This window comes from Eretmochelys imbricata, chromosome 11 (assembly GCF_965152235.1).
Source record: "Eretmochelys imbricata isolate rEreImb1 chromosome 11, rEreImb1.hap1, whole genome shotgun sequence".
NCBI classification, from domain to species: Eukaryota; Metazoa; Chordata; order Testudines; family Cheloniidae; genus Eretmochelys; species Eretmochelys imbricata.
Window position 1 is genome coordinate 12,941,292 of NC_135582.1, and position 19,386 is coordinate 12,960,677.

The window sequence follows — 19,386 nt, forward strand, 5'->3', positions numbered from 1 at the left end:
ATTAGCAGGAAGATAAATTATGCACATGTCCAAGTGCAGAACATAGCCAGAAGGGCTGGCTCGTTTGTTGATTACACGGGATTACAAGACAAGCTAGGGGGCACATGTCACTCGGATCTGTTTTCTGGTTATTACTGAGCAGTGTAATTCACAAAGGCTGTAAGGATGGTTTTAGGGTTAAAGCACAGGAGTCAGGAACTCCCGTGGGCTGTTGCTGGCTCTGCTGCAGGCTTACGGTGTGGCCGCAGACAGGTCACGGAGGCCCACACATTTCAAAAATGGCCACTGATTTTTGGTGTCCAGCCTGAGACAAACTGATTTTTCAGAGTTGCTGAGCGCTCACCCTGGTGACGTCTCCCGAGCGGAGTTATGAGCGTTCAGCACCTCTGACAAGCAGGGCCAGTAGCGTAGCCAAGGGGGAAGCGGGGGGAGCGGCCACTCCCCCTCTGAGCACAAGTGGAGCCTTTTTGATTTCTAGGTGCCTTTTTTCATTTATTCACCCGGCAGTGCTCCGGCTCCTCGGCGGCGGGGGCCTTCGCGCGCTCCGGCTCCTCGGCTGCACTTCAGCAGCAGGGGCCTTCAGTGCCGCCGAGGACCCGGAGCCCCACGCAGTGAGTACAAGCGGATGGCACCTCTTTTTTATGTCCGCTGCCCCTGTTCACTCCACCTAGCTACGCCACTGAGCAGGGCTAATGTGTCTCAAGCACGGCACCCAAAAATTAAGTAACCAAAAGGTACTTCTCTGTCTTTCAGTTTTCCTGCTGTAATATGGGGAGGAAACCGATTACCAAAAACAGCGTGTGGGGGGAGGAGGCATGGAATTGCATGGACGCTTTTAAGGCTTCAGACCTTATTTTTTTAAATATGAATTTGTCAACATTTTGAAACCTGGTGGGAGAAGTAATTGTGAAAACACGGAAAATTTTTCCCGTTTTTTTTTTTAAATGTCAAGATTTGGAATAGTGCTAAAAATCGTGAAATTCAAAAAATGTTGACCAGCTCTAACAATGATGAGATAGGCATGGGACTCCGCCCTGCAACTCATATTCATTTCAGTATTCCCACCGAAATCAACGGGCTTGCTTGCATGAGAAAGGCAAGCAGAATTGGGCTATTAATTCCTTAACGTTTCTAAAGCAGTTTGGAAGGCATTACAAAAATACAGAGCGTTATTAAATCCATAGTACAAAGTGTTAATCCAGGTCACTGAAAGGACTTCCTCTTTACAGTAAATGTCAGAACCTTACTTTTTAAAAAAGAATAAAGTAGCAAAACATGAATCACTCAATAAAAAGAGGCTACATTAAACTAGGTTCTCACCTAAAATGCATGAACCCATGTCACTATTCCCAATAGAATACTTATATACTTAAATACAATCTGTAATAAAAATATTCAGTCACAGAGTTCAGTCCTGTAAACACTTATTAGTGGCTGTAGTACTTTCTACTTTATGTAGTCCTACGGATGTTAAAGGGGTGACCGAAGTCAGTAAACATTACACTGTTTAGCAAGTGTTTTCAGCCCCAAGGGCTTTAATTATGGATTATATTTCCATTCTGATAAAAACCTTACTTAATATATTTAATTGAGACAATAAGGAGACTAGACTGACTGACGCCCTTGGGTTTTTGTGATACAAAGTCCTTCACGCACTCCTCCCAGTGTACTGATGACCTAGCGACAGCTACCTTTCCTCAACCCCCTTAGTCCCTTAAGGATAAGTACATGAGTCACCATTCCAGTTCACTCCTAGAAAGAGTTTTCCCTTAGCCAAGTGTGAAGATGCCTGCTTCTGCCAAATTATGTATTCTTGTTTTATGAAGTGGAGTTTTTGCCAAAGTTTCTGCTTCTAATATCAGTATGGTTTCATTTTCTTAACACATAGCTGGCTACGACAAAAGGCAAAACTGGAACTTGTGCTTAACGCTTTTCCCTACTTTTCTTCAAAATATAAAATATAATAATGGATATGACTATGAGTGGCAATAGACTCAGCAAGGATACAGAATGTGGCCTAGACTTTCGCTAACAAGTGACAAATGCAAAATAATGCACATTGGAAAACATAATACTAACTATACACACAAAATGATGGGGTCTAAAGGAGCTGTTACCACTCAAGAAAGAGATCTTGGAGTCATTGTGGATAGTTCTCTGAAAATGACTGTTCAGCATGCAGCAGCAGTCAAAAAAGCTAACAGAATGTTACGAACCATTAGGAAAGGGATAGATAAGAAGACAGTAATGTCACTATATAAATCCAGGGTACGCCCACACCATGAATACTGTCTGCAGTTCTGATTGCCTCATCTCAAAAAAGATATATTAGAACTGGAAAAAGTACAGAGAAGGGCAACAAAAATTATTATGAGTATGGAACAGCTTCCATATGAGGAGAGATTACAAAGACTGGGAGCGTCCATGTTAGAAAAGAGACAACTGAGGTGGGGATATGATAGAGGCTTATACAATCATGAATGGTGTGGAGGAAGTGAATAGGGAAGTGTTATTTATTTCTTCACATAACACAAGAACCAAGGCTCAGCCAATGAAATTAATAAGCAACAAATTTAAAACTAACATAAGTAAGTCCTTGTTCACACAACACATAGTCAATTTATGGATTTTGGTGCCAGCGGATGTTGTGAAGGCCAAAAGTATAACTGGGTTCAAAAAAGAATTCATGGAGAATAGGTCCATCAATGGCTATTAGCCAAGATGGTCAGGGACACAACCATGTGTTCAGGTTGTCTCTAAGCCTCTGACTGCCAGAAGCTGGGACTGGACGACAGTAGATAGATCACTCAATAATTGCCCTGTTCTGTTCATTCCCTCTGAAGCATCTGGCATCAGCCACTGTCAGAAGACAGGATGCTGGGCTAGACAGATCGTTGGTCTAACCCAGGACAGCCATTCTTTTGTTCTTATGACAGGCCCTTTTGAGGGAGATTATATATATAGAGAGAGAAAATGATCATAGGTTGTAATAACAGGACAAGCTCCAATGCAAATACTAATGCTGGCCAACTGTCTTTCCTCATTAACAAGACATATATTTATATGTATCTATTTTTTAAATTAGAAATAAAGAAATTGTTAATTTTAAATGTACAAGCAGAGCTGGTCGACGGTTTTTGAATTTCAATTAACTTTTGGTAAAATTTCCACCAAAATTTTCCGCATTTTTCAACAGGGGGATCTAGTAAACTCTCTCCTTTTGTTTCAAATGCTTAATACCTAGAATTAAGACTAACTCATATCCTCAAAGATTTTCATACAAGCTATGTCTCATGTTCTCTCCATTCTACATATCCAATGTTTCTGGGCAACCTTTTAGGTGTTTTACCTGTTGTATGAGAAGAAGTTACTAATGCCCTTGTGCGACTTAACAGAGCAATAGTAGTTGGTTTGATAGCTGCTGCCGAAGTGGTGGAAAACCCTACAGTGGTTTTGCTAGGGGAAGATGTTTTGGAAGGATGTGTAGCTGGGATATTTTCTTCAGTGATTTTAATGCTAGTTGCAGTGCTAGTTTCCATTGTTTTTGTAGTTACTCCAGTTATGTAGGCCAGTGTCGTGGCAAGAGCAGTTTTAACTCTGCGAGTTTTCGTAGTAAGAGAATGATCTGTAGTTGGCACAGAACGTGGTGGCCCAAAAGTCATGTCTGTTGACAGTGTAACAGTTTTCCCTGTTGTTAATTCTGCTGCGGGAAACACATCCCTTTGACTTGTCGTATTTGGCAAGATACTGGTCGATGCTTTTGTCATCTCAGTGTGTTGGGTTTCCTTGCTCAGACTTGGAGCAGCTGTTGTCAGAAGCAAAGTTGTCTTTTCAAAATGGTCCCCACTGGAAGTGAAGGTTCCTCCTGTGGAGCTCTCTGTTGCAAGTGTGGAAGCTGATGTGGATGAAGAGCTACTGCTGAGCTGTTCCATAGGTTCAGTCTGAAGAGGAAGTGGTCCTTTGGTTTTGAAAGTAGTGCTCTCTTTCAACTGGTGTGGTCTGCTGTGATTGCTGTACTGTCTGGGTGTACTCCCATAGAACACAGCAGTCGATGGCTCCATTCTGTCTGTCCCTCCCGATGTAATCATGGACCCACTGGTTTGAAAACTGTCACCAGCCTGTGATGGTGAAGATGATGAAGAAAATGAAGGTAATAAAGGAAATGATGCAACTGATGAGGAGGTGGATAAAGATGATGGCAAAGATGGTGGTGGGAGTGACAATGATGGTATCACTGATGAAGAGGATGGTAGAGATGACTCTGATGATGCAAATGAATGAGGTGGCGATGGTGTTGATGAAAGCAAGTGATGTACTGATGCCTCCGAGGAAGAGGATGGAAATACTGGTGAAGATAATGATGAGCTGCCAGTTAGTGACGATTCAGTGCCAGTGAAAAACAGAGTTGCATTTTGTAGATTGACTGTAGAAGAGTAAGTTGGCATTTTGGAAGAATGTACAAGCAAAGGCTCCGTAGATGGAGCAATTAAATCCCCATCACTTGATGCCACGTTACTTCCTCTGCTCTGAGCCATAAAAGATGAGGATTGTGCTAAATCTGAAGAGTTGGAAATTTCTGCATAAAAAGTGGAACTTTCTGATGATTCGGCAGAGGTGCTGTTATTTGATATAGACAGTAATGTCCTGTCTCCACCTCTACTGAATGTGGTTGGAATGTACATGCTGTCAGTGCGAGAAACAGAGATCCTTTTCTCAGTGTCGATGCTGCTAACTGGTTGATGGCTACTTGCAATGCCTGGAATAGAAGAAAAAAAGTAACATGACAGTAATATATATCAAAATATTTTGGCATTTTACTGAAATTATATGTCTGATACATTAAATGTACTAGTCTGTATATTGGTCCACTCAGTCCGTCAGTTTATAAGGCAGTTATCTGCCAGTGAAAACTAGCTTGAGCGCAATGCTTTTGCAAATGTAACTATATTGTAATTTTTAACACCTTCTGAAATCTTAACCTCAGACTCTTGCAGCCTTGAGTCCCGCACAGGAACTGTACGTTCACTAACAAGTATTTTTACCTCTTTTCAACATGTTGCCTTTTCACATGATTGAGTACCGTGTCCTCTTCTTGTGCTTTGTGAAAGGGTAAACAGAAAAGTCCATTTGTCCTCTATGTCATTCAGAATGACCTTATCCTCTAACTCTCTTCCTCCATTCCAAACTAAGTAAAACCCATCTTTTTTTAAATCCGGTTTTGCACAGAAGAATTCTCATGCCTCCATAGGAAGAAAATACTTTCAAGGACATGTTCTATGTTAGTGTGCATAAAATAAAATAATGTCTTACAAAAATTCACTGATCAAAGACTTTATAATCAGAAACCCTCAGAAGTACAACACGTCTCTTTGAAAAGTTAGCCGTGGATGACACAGAATACTAACATTTATTTTACAGTTAATCACAGGAAGACTGTGTGTATAGCGAATTTCAGCGTTTACAGGGAGTTTGGCAACGTTCTTGGAAGTACAGGATGGGATTTTCAAAAGCCCTCTGAATTGGCCTAACTCTGCTCTACTACTGAAAGTTCCCATTGGCTTAGGCCAACAAGGAGCACTTTTGAAAATACCACCCATTAAAAATAAGGAAGAATGCAAACGACTGGCATATCTATTGAGTTTCTTACTAAGACTAGCCAGTCAAGAATCACAGTGTCAATGTTCATAATCCTAGCTGGCTGGATGTTTACCCTTTTGGAAAGATTCCCCAGAATGTATGAGCTTGGCTTTGATTCGGTTACTTTAGATAGCACATGGATATATGGGAGCACCATCTGTCTGCACACATGCAAAGTATTCAATGCACTGGTGAGATTTTGTATATAAGACTGGCATTCTCACGGTGACATACACACAAAACACTTACTTGAAGGATCATTTTGGAAAGAAGAGTAAGTTGGTATCTTGGAAGAACGAACAAAGAAAGTCTCAGTTGAAGACCCGGTGAAACCCATATCATTTGCTGAGATACTTGTCCCTCTAGTCTGTGCCATTGAAGGTGACTGAATTAATTCTGAGGAATTGGCAATTTCTGTATATGAAGTGGAGCTCTCTGTTGTATGGGCAGATGTGCTATTTGTCAGAGATTGTGACGTCCTCTCTCCACCTCCGGTTAACGTAGCTGAACTGTACATACGGTCAGTATAAGGACTGGAAATCTTTTTTTCTGTTTTTGAGCTGCTAAGAGACTGATGGTTACTTCCAATGGCTGAAATGGGATTAAAAGGTGGAAATTAAATTTTATATGCACAAATCAGAATGAAATTGTGAGTTTTATAATAATTTTACCCTGAAATACAGGGCCAAATAACTCCAGCCACTTAAATGGAGCTATGCATGGGATTAATTTGGTTTATAGACACTTTTTACAGAAATAATAGTGGTGTATGAACCACTGAGTATTTAAAAAAACAATATAATTTCTTTAGATGGAAACCTTTATAACCGGGACTTTCTGAGGATGAAAGGTATTGACACAATGTGTGTCAGTAGAGTTGGAATGATCCAGTAGAAGTACTTGTATGACCTGGACTAGTCAGGAAGTGAACAGTCTCCTACACTAAGACGACAGGGTCCACTTTCCTACACTGTTAGATTACTGTTAAGTACCAAATGCAGGGCAGGTGATCTCATTGAAGAGAATCATTACTGCTTACAAATACTGCGCCTGGCAACTGCAGTGGCTTTGAATTTGTTAGCAATAATAGTATGTATAACCCACATTGGGGAGGAGTGGGAGAGAATGTTTTTCTTATCAAAATGAGATTTTTGAGTTCAGAAAACTCACTGGGTGTATCATTTGGTAAAGTCAACGTTGAGCTCTTGGAAGAATGTGTAAGCAAAGACTTGGTGGAAAGCTCCGTGAAACTGGCATCACTTGATGAGATATTGAAACCTCCAGCCTGTGATACAGAAGATAAGAACTGGGTTGAATCTGAAGACTTGGCTGCGTCTATATTATGAGTGGAGATTTCTGTTGCCGCAGTTGATGTGCTGCTGTGAGTTTGAGATTGGGATGTCCTCTCCCCACCTCTGGTGAATGTTGTTGACACGTACGTACTATGAGTAGGAGAACTGGAAATCCCTTTTTCTCTATCTGAAATTGTAACTGATTGATGGCTACTTCCAACTCCTGAAAAGGAATTAAAATCTGAAAATTAAAGTTTTTATATGCACATCTTGAGCAGAACAACAATACTTCTTTACAAACACACACACACACACACCTGAAAACAAATCTGGCATTATTCACTCTTTACAATGTTATAATCATTTAAAAGATAATCATTCATTAAAACCTACCGCTTAGATTCCTCTAGCTGTTCCAGAGGAGAAAGGTAGCAGAGAGTTGGATCCTGGCAACACAATGGCCAGCAGAAAATTCCGTTTGCGCAGGGAGCTATTAGATGGCATAACTGGCTTCTACACCAACTGCCCATCACACTCAACCTGAAAGGTGGAATATTGGAGGCATGCTGGGACATATGAGGGAAAAGGACAGAACATGCCTGTACTATACCAATTCTTTGTAGGCTTATGATCCCATAGGGATATAGCCAGCTGGTGTAAGTTAGAGCAGCCCCTTAGCTGATCTAACTTATGCCTATGGGCCAGGGCCAGTGCAAATGCACCATGAGAATCAGGGAGGTGTAACTTGATCTCTGCTAGTTCCCTTCCTCCTGCACTAAGCAGACCTCAGCACAGGAATCTGAGCCTTTATATTCAGAAATCTTCAGAAGTTTGGGCATCTCTTTGGAAAATGCAGGCTCCGAAAGCCATAAAAGGGGTTACTAAAACAAAATTGGTAATTAAATTCAGTGAAGATAGTCATTGGAATTCAATACATATAGAAATAGAGGTACAGTCTACAGGTACAGTTTAAATCTAAGCAGTACCGATTGAATGCCTCTACAGTCCAGCTAGTTGGTAAAGAATCACTAAAGGTATGTCTACACTGCAGGTAGACACCTGCGGCTGGCCCATACCAGCTGACTCAGGCTCACAGGAGTTTAATTGCAGCGTAGATGTTTGGGCTCAGGATGCAGCAAAGGTCTGGGACCCTCCCACTTTGGGGCGCCTGCAAGCCTGGACTCCAGCCCAAACCCCAGTGTTTACATTGCAATTAAACAGTTCCTTAGCCCAAGCCCTGAAAGCCTGAGTTAGCCAGCACAGGCCAGCCGCAGGTTTTCAATACCCTAACGGCCTGAATCTCCTCTCTTATTCACACTAATATCTTACAATACATGTAATCCCATTCAGTATAATGGGAGTACTTGCAGGGTATGGCACTGCTGGACATGAGCAATTGTTCCAGAATCTGGCAGAGAAAAAAATACCATTGTAGAGGGGGAAAATGGGTTATTTTTTTTTAAAGTGATTAAAATATTCAGAGCAATGCTAGAAGAGAAGGTTGGTCCAGGGTTAGGGTGCTAGCTTGGGACCCCCATATTTAGTTCCCTGATCTTCTGCAAACTTCCTGTCTGACCTTAGACAAGTCACTTGGTTTTTCACTGCCTCAGTTCCGCATCGGTCAAACGGGGATAACAGCGCTCAGCTACCTCACCAGGGTGTTGGGAGAATAAATACATTAAAGAGTGTTAGGCGCTCAGACACGATAGTATTAGAGGCCATATAAGGACCTTTCAAAGGTATAAGTCTGAGTTAAAGAGCAACTGATTTTTTAATGAAAAGGGTTGACTTAGTTTTTGGGAGTGGGAGGTTCTTTCTTATTGTTTTTTAAACTGTACGATAACCAGCTGGGAATTGCAAAACTCACCAGCAAGATCATTTGATGGCGACGAATGAGTTGGGATCTTGGAGGAATGTGTAAGCAAGGGCTCTGTTGAAGGCTCAGCGAAGTCACTTGATGAGATATTACTTCCTCCAGTCTCTGCTACAGAAGATGAGGGCTGGGGTAAATCTGAAGACTCAGTATTTTCTAAGATAGAAGTAGAGCTTTCTGCTGCATCAGGTGATGTGCTGCTGTTTGTTAGGGACCTGAACGTCTTCTCTCCTCCTCTGGTGAATGTCGCTGAAATGTAAGTACTGGTGGTATGCAAATCAGAAGTCCTTTTCTCTGTAGCTGAGATGCTAATTGGTTGGTGGCTACTTTCCACAGCTAAAATATGATAAAGAAAAAATAGAATTTCATATGCATAAGTCCAAACACATGAATGAGTTTTCTTCCAACAGAACACACATGAATACAGTGCATGTATGAATATTAAAACAAGGTAAGTTTCAGTCTGGAGAAAATGCTGCTTTGGAAAGACATGTACACTTCATATTCAGGAACCCCTGAAATTACTATTTGCAAAAAAGAATATTAGAGCCATGAATAGTGCCACCAAAAAAATAACTGTGAGACTAACAAGCCACATTCTTAAATTCACCATCCAGTTACACTGCTTGCATTGCATGCTACTGGCACTTACAAAAATTTTTAAACTGTAGAAATAATGTCAGTACGAGGACTGGAAATTGTTTTTCCTTTATTTGAGTGGCTAAGGTACTGATAATTATGTCCAATGGGAGCTATAGTATCCAAAGGTGGAAATTACATTAAATCAGAATGGATTTGTGAATTCTATAATAATTTTGCTTGAAATACAGGACCAAATAAAACCATTAACTAAAATGGAGCTACACATGAGATGAATTTGGTTGATAACGAATAGATCAAGAAAAATAGTTGTGTATAGATCATTGTGTATTTAAAATAAAATATTTTCTATTGATTGAAATTTTTATAAACAGAACTCTCGGAGGATGAAGGGTATAGACAAAATGAGTATCACTAGAGCTTGAATAATGTCTACAAAGCATTATAATCAAAGTGTGACTCAAACTAGTCAAGTAGCTGGCACTCTCCTACACCAAAAAGATGTGGTCCACTTTCCCATGTTGTTACTTCAACAACACTTATAAACTGATTGTGTGTGTGTGTGTATATATATATACACACACACACACGCATGTAAAAACAAACCTGGAAATTGTTCAGTCTTTAGAAAATGATAACTTAAAAGAAAACAGTTCAGTGAAACTTGTGGCTTAGATTCCAGTGACTGATGCAGACGAAGAAAATGGTCGAGAATAATGGAACTTGACCTAAATGGCCAGCAGAAAATTCCCTTGATGAAGGGAAGGTCTCAGCTGGCTTCTTCACCAACTGCCCCTCACAAGCAACCTGGAAGGTGGAGTACTGGATGCATTCTGGGGCTAGCAAGGGGGCAGGGCATACCTTTACTACATCAGTTCTCAGGAGAGTTATGATTCCATAGCCCTAAACTGCTCTAAGTTATGCTGATGGGCCTGGGCCAGTGCACATGCATAGGAGAATGAGGAAGATGTAACACTGATCCAAAGAAATTTCCCCTCCTCCTATGCTGAGCAGATCTTGGCTCAGGAATTTCAGCCTTTATAATCAGGAATCTTTAGACATGTTAACATCTCTATAAAAAGTGGGCTCAAAAAGACATAAAGGGTGTTACGAAAGCAAAGTTGGAGCACTGAAGTTGATGACTGAAATTCAGTACCTACAGAAATATTTAAAAGTACAGTCCACAAGTGCAGTTTAAATGTAAACTATCAAGATTGCATGCCTTTTCCTATCCCACTGGTTGGTCATGAGTCACTAAGGGCCTGAATCTTTCCCCTTACACTGAGTAAAACTTTCCTCTGCAAGCATTCCCATTCAGCATAATGGGACTACTTGCAGGGCACGGCACTGTTGGATGTGAGCTATGGGGGCAAAATCTGGCAGAGAAAAAATGGTGTCATTGTAGAGAAAAAATGGCTTTTTTTCAAGCAATTAAAATATTAAGCTCCATGCTAGAAGGGAAGGCTGGTCCAGCTGGAAGAGTGCTAGCTTGGGACTTGGGAAGCCTGAGGTCAAGTCCCAGCTCTGCTACAAATCTCCCTGTGTGCCTTTAACAGATCTCTTTGTGTCTCCATTTCCCATCTGTAAAATGGGGATAATAGTACTTCCCTGACACACAAGGCTGTTGTGAGGAAAAATACATTAAAGATTGTTAGGTGCTCATATACCAAGGTAACAGAGGCAATATAAGGACCTGTGCACCTCAGTCCCTCCTATCCTCTGCCTGTGGCACATAATAGTCTAGTATCCTGTGGGCTGTAATACTGTGGTCTCATTTCTGTCATCAGGTTAAGTGGGCGGATGCTTGGTGCTGTTGGCGGCCTGTGATAAACAGGAGGCCAGACTTAATGATCTAGTGGTTCCTGTGGCCTTAAACTCTGACTCTATGGCCTTTGCTGGGTTTGAGTTACTAAAGAGCATCTGATTCCTTAAAAAACGGGTTGACTGAGTTTTCTGGGAGTGAAGGGTTCTTTTTATCTTTTTTTATTACTGTGCAATAACCAGTTATCACAAAACCCACCTGCAAGATCATTTGGTGAAGATGAATAACTTGGGATCTTGGAAGAATGTGTAAGCAAAGGCTCTGTGGAAGGTTCAGTGAAGTCACTTGATGAGATATTACTTCCTCCAGCCTGGGCTGCAGAAGACGAGGGCTGCGGTAAATCTGAAGACTTGGAATTTTCTAAGTAAGAAGTGGAGCTGTCTGACACATCAGGCAAGGTGCTGCTGTAGGTTAGAGACCTTAATGTCCTCTTTTCACCTCTGATGGATGTCGTTGAAATATAGGTACTGGAAGTATGCAAATCAGAAGTCCTTGTTTCTGTAGATGAGATGCTAATTGGTTGGTGGCTACTTCCAATACCTAAAGTGGGATGAAAAGATAGAAATTACATTTCATATGCCCAAATCTGATTGGATTTGTGAGGTCTACAATAATTTTGCCCCGAAATACAGGACCAATTATGTCCCACATATCATTCCATCAATTTAAAGGGAGCTAAATATGGGATGAATTTGGCTTATAAAAATGAGATAAAGAACAACAAGCTGTGTATAAATCACTGGGTATTTAAAAAACAATATATTATCTATTGATTCAAACCTTCATAAGAAGGATTCTCGAAGGATGAAAGGTACAGACCACAATGAATTTCATTAGACTTGGAATGATGCATTAGAATGATTATAAATAAAGCATGACCCAAACTAGCCAGGTGATAGGCACTCTCCCGTTACGAAGATGTGATTCACTTTCCTACATTTTTAGTGTAACGCTTATTGATACATATACACATTGCATGGGAAAATAAATCCAGAAATTATTCAGTCTTTAGAAAATGATAGCTACTTAAAAGGAAATTACTGAGTGAAACCCGTGGCTTAGATTCCTCTAGTTGTTCCAGTGGAAAAAGGTTTTAGAGATTTGAGCTCTGTGGAAAAACAGATTTTTTAGCTCTCTGGCAATTAAAAAAAACCCAAAAACCAAAGCCAAAGTTTTGGGTTGGCCGAACAACAAAATGATTTGAAATTTTAGGCGAATGAAAAGTTAAAAAATGAATTTCAGTCGAACAAGAGTTTTATTTTGATATCAATACATTAAAAATATTTTTGTATTTAAAAAAAATAAAAAATTGAAGGAGATTTCTAAATGAAAAGTCATTTCAAACCAAAAAATGAAAGCAATTTATTTAAAAAATATCAAAATGAAATATTTTGACTTTTTTATAGTTTTGCCTAGTTCAGGCAGACAGAGCGATGGAAGTTAGCCCTATGGCCATAGGGGAGCTCTCAGCTGCCGTAGCTGGCTTCTATGTCAACTGCCCCTCACACACAGTCTGGAAGGTAGAGTTTTGGAGGCACATTAGGAATGGCAAGGGGGCAGGACAGGGCGTTACACCATTACACCAATTCTAGATAGGCGTATGGTCCCACAGGGAGATAGCCAGCTGGTGTAAATTAGAGCAACTCAAAGGTGCTTTAACTTATGCCAATGGGCCAGGCCCAGTAGAAAGGCACCAAGAAAATCAGGGAAGTTCAACTTGCTCCCTGGCAATTGCCTGCCTCCTGTACCACACAGAACTCAGCACAGGAATCTGAGCCTTTACATTCAGAAATCTTAAGAAACGTTGGAATCTGTCTGTAAAAAATGGGCTTAAAGCCATCAAAGATGATACTAAAGCAAAGTTTGTATTGAAATGCAGTGAAGTTATTGAAGGTTTCAGTCAATGACTTTTGAACTGGAATTCAACAACTCTAGAAATATTTAGAGGTACAGCCCACAGGTACAGTGTAAGTATAAATTAGCAAGATTGAATGCCTTGCTAATCTAGCTAGCAGGTAAAGAATCCCTAAGGGCCTGATTTCCCCTCTTACTCACACTGAGTAATACCCTCCTCTGCAAGTAGTCTCATTCAGCATAAAGGGAGTACTTGCAAGGCATGGTACTGCTGGACATGAGCAATGGTGGCAGGATCTGGCAGAGAAAAAATAGTGATATTGTAGAGAAATACACAGATTACTACTTTTTTTTAATGAAAGTGATTAAAATGATCAGAACAGTGTAGATGGGTAATATGGTCCGGGGACTACAGTGCTAGGTCGGGACTTGAGAGACCTGGCTTAAGTTTCCTTCTCTACCACAGACTTCCTGTATGATCTATGGGTAAGTCACTTAGCATCTCTCTGCCTCAGTTCCCCATCTGTACAATGGGGATAATAATCCTTACCTTGCCGGGGTGTTGTGAGGATATAAACGTTAAAGATTGTTAGGCACTCAGATACTATGGTAACAGCGGGGGAATATAAGGACCTTTGGTAGGTATGAGTCTGAGTTAAAGAGCGACTGATTCTATTAAAAAAAAAAGGTTGACTCGGATTTTGGGGGGTGGGAGGTTCTTATTATTGTTTTATGTTTGTAAACGGTGCACTAACCCATTGGGAATCACAAAACCCACCTGCAAGATCATTTGGGGAAGACGAATAACTTGGGATCTTGGAAGAATGTGTAAGCAAAGACTTTGTGGAAGGCTCAATGAAGTCACCTGATGAGATATTATTTCCTCCAGCCTGGGCTACAGCAGACGAGGGCTGCGGTAAATCTGAAGATTTGGTATTTTCTAAGTAAGAAGTGGAGCTGTCTGACACATCAGGCAAGGTGCTGCTGTAGGTTAGAGACCTTAATGTCCTCTTTTCACCTCTGATGGATGTCGTTGAAATATAGGTACTGGAAGTATGCACATCAGAAGTCCTTGTTTCTGTAGCTGAGATGCTAATTGGTTGGTGGCTACTTCCAATACCTAAAGTGGGATGAAAAGACAGAAATTAAATTTCATATGCCCAAATCTGATTGGATTTGTGAGGTCTACAATAATTTTGCCCTGAAAAACAGGACCAATTAGGTCCCACATATCATTCAATCAATTTAAAGGAAGCTAAATATGGGATGAATTTGGCTTATAAAAACGAGATCAAGAACAACAAGCTGTGTATAAATCACGGGGTATTTAAAAACAATATATTTTCTGATTGAAAACTGATTGAAACTTTCATAAGAAGGACTCTCCAAGGGTGGAAGGTACGGACCAGAATGAATTTCATTAGACTTGGAATGATACATTGAAACGATTATAAATAAAGCATGGCCCAAACTAGCCATGTGGTAGGCACTCTCCCGTTAAGAAGATGTGATCCATTTTTGAACATTGTTAGTTTAATAACACTTATTTATTGATACATATAGACACCGCGTGGGAAAACAAATCTGGAAGGTATTCAGTCTTTTGAAAATGAATATTACTTAAAAGAAAATTACTGAGTGAAACCTGTGGCTTAAATTCCTGCAGTTGTTCCAGAGGAGAAAGGTTGCACAAAGAGCTCTATGAAAAACAAAAGGAGTACTTGTGGCACCTTAGAGACTAACAAATTTGTTTGAGCATAAGCTTTCGTGAGATGCATCCGATGAAGTGAGCTGTAGCTCATGAAAGCTTATGCTCAAATAAATTGGTTAGTCTCTAAGGTGCCACAAGTACTCCTTTTCTTTTTGCGAATACAGACTAACACGGCTGCTACTCTGAAACCTATGAAAAACAGAATTTTTAGGTCTCTGGCAATTCCAGACCCTCCGCACCCTCCAACCCCACACCCCTCCAAAACCACATTTGGCGTTAAAAAGACAACACATTTTTGGTGAGACAAAAAGTAAAACCAATTCATTTCTATCAAACAAAAAAGTTTCATTTTGATTTCAAGTACTTTTAAAATATTTTTGCTTTTTAAAATAAAATCGAAGGATATTTCTAAATGAAGTCATGGCAAAGTGAAAAATTAAAACGATTCATTTCCAAAATGTCAAAAGGAATGTATTGACTTTTTTTTTAATACTTTTTGTTGGGGTTTTTCACCTGAAGAATTTGGTGGAAGTGACATGAAATCACAGCACATTTCAGTATCACCACATCTTCATTTTTCACAGAAAAAAAATTTTGGTCAGAAAAATTTCACCCAGTTCAGGCAAAGAGTGATGGATTCTGGCCTTAACTGGCCAGAAGAAAATTCTTCCGGTGTAGGGGATCTCTCAACTGGCACAGAAAGCTTCTACTTCAACTGCCCGTCATACCCCGCCTGGAAAGTGGAGTAGTGGAAGCACATTGGGGCTGGGGAGGGGGCAGGACAGGGCATGCTTGCATTACAATTCTCAATAAGCTTATGGTTCAGTTGGGAGATAGCCAGCTGGTGTAAGCTGGAGTAGCCCCTCAACTTCTCTAACTTATGTTGACGGACAACTCAGACGGACAACAGAGCGTCATATAAGTAATTTTGATTGGTATAATTCTGAGTCAAAAAAAACAACTGATTCCTTTAAAAAAGAGTCTGAATCAATATTTGGTGGGTGGGAGGCTCTTTTTATCATTTTTTTTGAATGGTGCACTAACCAACCGGGGAATCACAAAACCCACCTGCAAGATCATTTGGGGAAGATGAATAACTTGGGATCTTGGAAGAATGTGTAAGCAAAGGCTCCGTGGAAGGCTCAGTGAAATCACTTGATGAGATATTATTTCCTCCAGGCTGGGCTACAGCAGACGAGGGCTGCGGTAAATCTGAAGAGTTGATATTTTCTAAGTAAGAAGTGGAGCTGTCTAACACATCAGGCAAGGTGCTGCTGTAGGTTAGAGACCTTAATGTCCTCTTTTCACCTCTGATGGATGTTGTTGAAATATAGGTACTGGAAGTATGCGCATCAGACGTCCTTGTTTCTGTGGCTGAGATGCTAATTGGTTGGTGGCTACTTCCAATACCTAAAGTGGGATGAAAAGATTTTGTGAGTTCTATAATAATTTTGCCCTGAAATACAGAACCAATTTGGTCCATATCATTCCATCAATTTAAAAGGAGCTAAATATGGGATGACTTTGGCTTATAAAAACAAGATCAAGAAAAACAAGCTGTGTATGAATCACAGGGTATTTTAAAAAAATATTTTCTACTGATTGAATCTTTCATAAGAAGGACTCTCCAATGGTGAAAGGTACGGACCAGAATGAATTTCATTAGTCTTGGAATGATGCATTGAAATGATTAGGCAAAGAGTGATGGATTCTGGCCTTAACTGGCCAGAAGAAAATTCTTCTGGTGTAGGGGATCTCTCAACTGGCACAGAAAGCTTCTACTTCAACTGCCTGTCATACCCCGCCTGGAAAGTGGAATAGTGGAAGCACATTGGGACTGGGGAGGGGGCAGGACAGGGCATGCTTGCATTACAATTCTCAATAAGCTTATGGTTCAGTTGGGAGATAGCCAGCTGGTGTAAGCTGGAGTAGCCCCTCAACTTCTCTAACTTATGTTGACGGACAACTCAGATATTATGGTAACAGAGGGTCATATAAGTAATTTTGATTGGTATAATTCTGAGTCAAAAAAACAACTGATTCCTTTAAAAAAGAGTTTGAATCAATATTTGGTGGGTGGGAGGCTCTTTTTATCATTTTTTTTTGAATGGTGCACTAACCAACTGGGGAATCACAAAACCCACCTGCAAGATCATTTGGGGAAGATGAATAAATTGGGATCTTGGAAGAATGCGTAAGCGAAGGCTCCGTGGAAGGCTCAGTGAAATCACTTGATGAGATATTATTTCCTCCAGCCTGTGCTACAGCAGTTGAGGGCTCGGGTAAATCTGAAGAGTTGATATTTCCTAAGTTAGATGTGGAGCTTTCTGCTGCATCAGGCAATGTGCTGCTGTTTGTTAGAGACGTTAAGGTCCTCTCTGAGCCTGAGGTGAATGTCATTGAAATATAGGTACTGGAAGTATGCACATCAGAAGTCCTTGTTTCTGTAGTTGAGATGTTAATCGGTTGGTGGCTACTTCCAATAGCTAAAATGGGATTCAAAATGGAAATTAAATTTGATATTCCCATATCTGACTGGATTTTTGAGGTCCACAATAATTTTGCCCTGAAATACAGGACCAATTATGTCCCACATATCATTCCATCAGTTTAATGGGAGCTAAATATGGGATGAGTTTGTCTTATAAAAACGAGATCAAGAACAACGAACTGTGTATAAATCACAGGGTATTTAAAAACAATATATTTTCTGATTGAAAACTGATTGAAACTTTCATAAGAAGGACTCTCCAAGGGTGGAAGGTACGGACCAGAATGAATTTCATTAGACTTGGAATGATGCATTGAAACGATTATAAATAAAGCATGGCCCAAACTAGCCATGTGGTAGGCACTCTCCCGTTAAGAAGATGTGATCCATTTTCGTACATTGTTAGTTTAATAACACTTATTTATTGATACATATAGACACCGCGTGGGGAAACAAATCTGGAAGGTATTCAGTCTTTAGAAAATGGATATTACTGAAAAGAAAATTACTGAGTGAAACCTGTGGCTTAAATTCCTGTAGTTGTTCCAGAGGGGAAAGGTTGCACAGAGAGCTCTATGAAAAACAGACTTTTCAGGTCTCTGGCAATTCCAACTCCCCTTTCCCCCACTGCCTTCCTCCCCCCAAGAAAAACACCCCCAAAAACTAAATTTGGCATTGAAAACACAAATTTTTCGTGAAACGAAAAGTTAAACAAATTCATTTCTATCAAACAAAAAAGTTTCATTTTGATTTCAAGTACTTTTAAAATATTTTTGCTTTTTAAAATAAAATTGAAGGATATTTCTAAATAAAGTCATAGCAAACTGAAAAATTAAAACAATTCATTTCCAAAATATCAAAAGGAATGTTTTGACTTTTTTTTTGTACTTTTTGTTGGGGTTTTTCACCTGAAGAATTTGGTGGAAGTGACATGAAATCACAGCACATTTCAGTATCACCACATCTTCATTTTTCACAGAAAAAAAATTTTGGTCAGAAAAATTTCACCCAGTTCAGGCAAAGAGTGATGGATTCTGGCCCTAACTGGCCAGAAGAAAATTCTTCCGGTGTAGGGGATCTCTCAACTGGCACAGAAAGCTTCTACTTCAACTGCCCGTCATACCCTGCCTGGAAAGTGGAGTAGTGGAAGCACATTGGGGCTGGGGAGGGGGCAGAACAGGGCATGCTTGCATTATAATTCTCAATAAGCTTATAGTTCAGTTGGGAGATAGCCAGCTGGTGTAAGCTGGAGTAGCCTCTCAACTTCTCTAACTTATGTTGATGGACCACTCAGATACTATGGTAACACAGGGTCATATAAGTAATTTTGATTGGTATAATTCTAAGTTGAAAAAACTGATTCCTTAAAAAAGAATTTGGTGGGTAGGAGGCTCTTTTTATCATTTTTTTGAATGGTGCACTAACCAACCAGGGAATCACAAAACCCACCTGCAAGATCATTTGGGGAAGATGAATAACTTGGGATCTTGGAAGAATGTGTAAGCAAAGGCTCCGTGGAAGGCTCAGTGAAATCACTTGATGAGATATTATTTCCTCCAGGCTGGGCTACAGCAGACGAGGGCTGCGGTAAATCTGAAGATTTGGTATTTTCTAAATAAGAAGTGGAGCTGTCTGACACATCAGGCAAGGTGCTGCTGTAGGTTAGAGACCTTAATGTCCTCTTTTCACCTCTGATGGATGTTGTTGAAATATAGGTACTGGAAGTATGTGCATCAGACGTCCTTGTTTCTGTAGCTGAGATGCTAATTGGTTGGTGGCTACTTCCAATACCTAAAGTGGGATGAAAAGATTTTGTGAGTTCTATAATAATTTTGCCCTGAAATACAGAACCAATTTGGTCCATATCATTCCATCAATTTAAAAGGAGCTACATATGGGATGACTTTGGCTTATAAAAACAAGATCAAGAAAAACAAGCTGTGTATGAATCACAGGGTATTTCAAAAAAATATTTTCTACTGATTGAATCTTTCATAAGAAGGACTCTCCAATGGTGAAAGGTACGGACCAGAATGAATTTCATTAGTCTTGGAATGATGCATTGAAATGATTAGGCAAAGAGTGATGGATTCTGGCCTTAACTGG

General features: G+C 40.1%; 1 protein-coding gene across 1 annotated transcript in view; it reads right to left on the reverse strand.

Annotated features, from left to right (window-relative positions):
- The window catches only part of HEG1 (heart development protein with EGF like domains 1), an 85,294-nt gene that overhangs the window by 26,708 nt on the left and 39,200 nt on the right, over positions 1–19,386 (reverse strand). The window contains exons 8-16 of the mRNA XM_077830369.1: positions 18,730–19,071; positions 16,934–17,275; positions 15,858–16,199; positions 13,857–14,198; positions 11,423–11,764; positions 8,797–9,138; positions 6,808–7,152; positions 5,887–6,228; positions 3,350–4,756 (exon numbers count right to left, since the gene is read on the reverse strand). Coding sequence (XP_077686495.1) covers positions 3,350–4,756; positions 5,887–6,228; positions 6,808–7,152; positions 8,797–9,138; positions 11,423–11,764; positions 13,857–14,198; positions 15,858–16,199; positions 16,934–17,275; positions 18,730–19,071 — 4,146 coding nt within the window. The remainder of the gene's footprint in view (positions 1–3,349; positions 4,757–5,886; positions 6,229–6,807; positions 7,153–8,796; positions 9,139–11,422; positions 11,765–13,856; positions 14,199–15,857; positions 16,200–16,933; positions 17,276–18,729; positions 19,072–19,386) is intronic.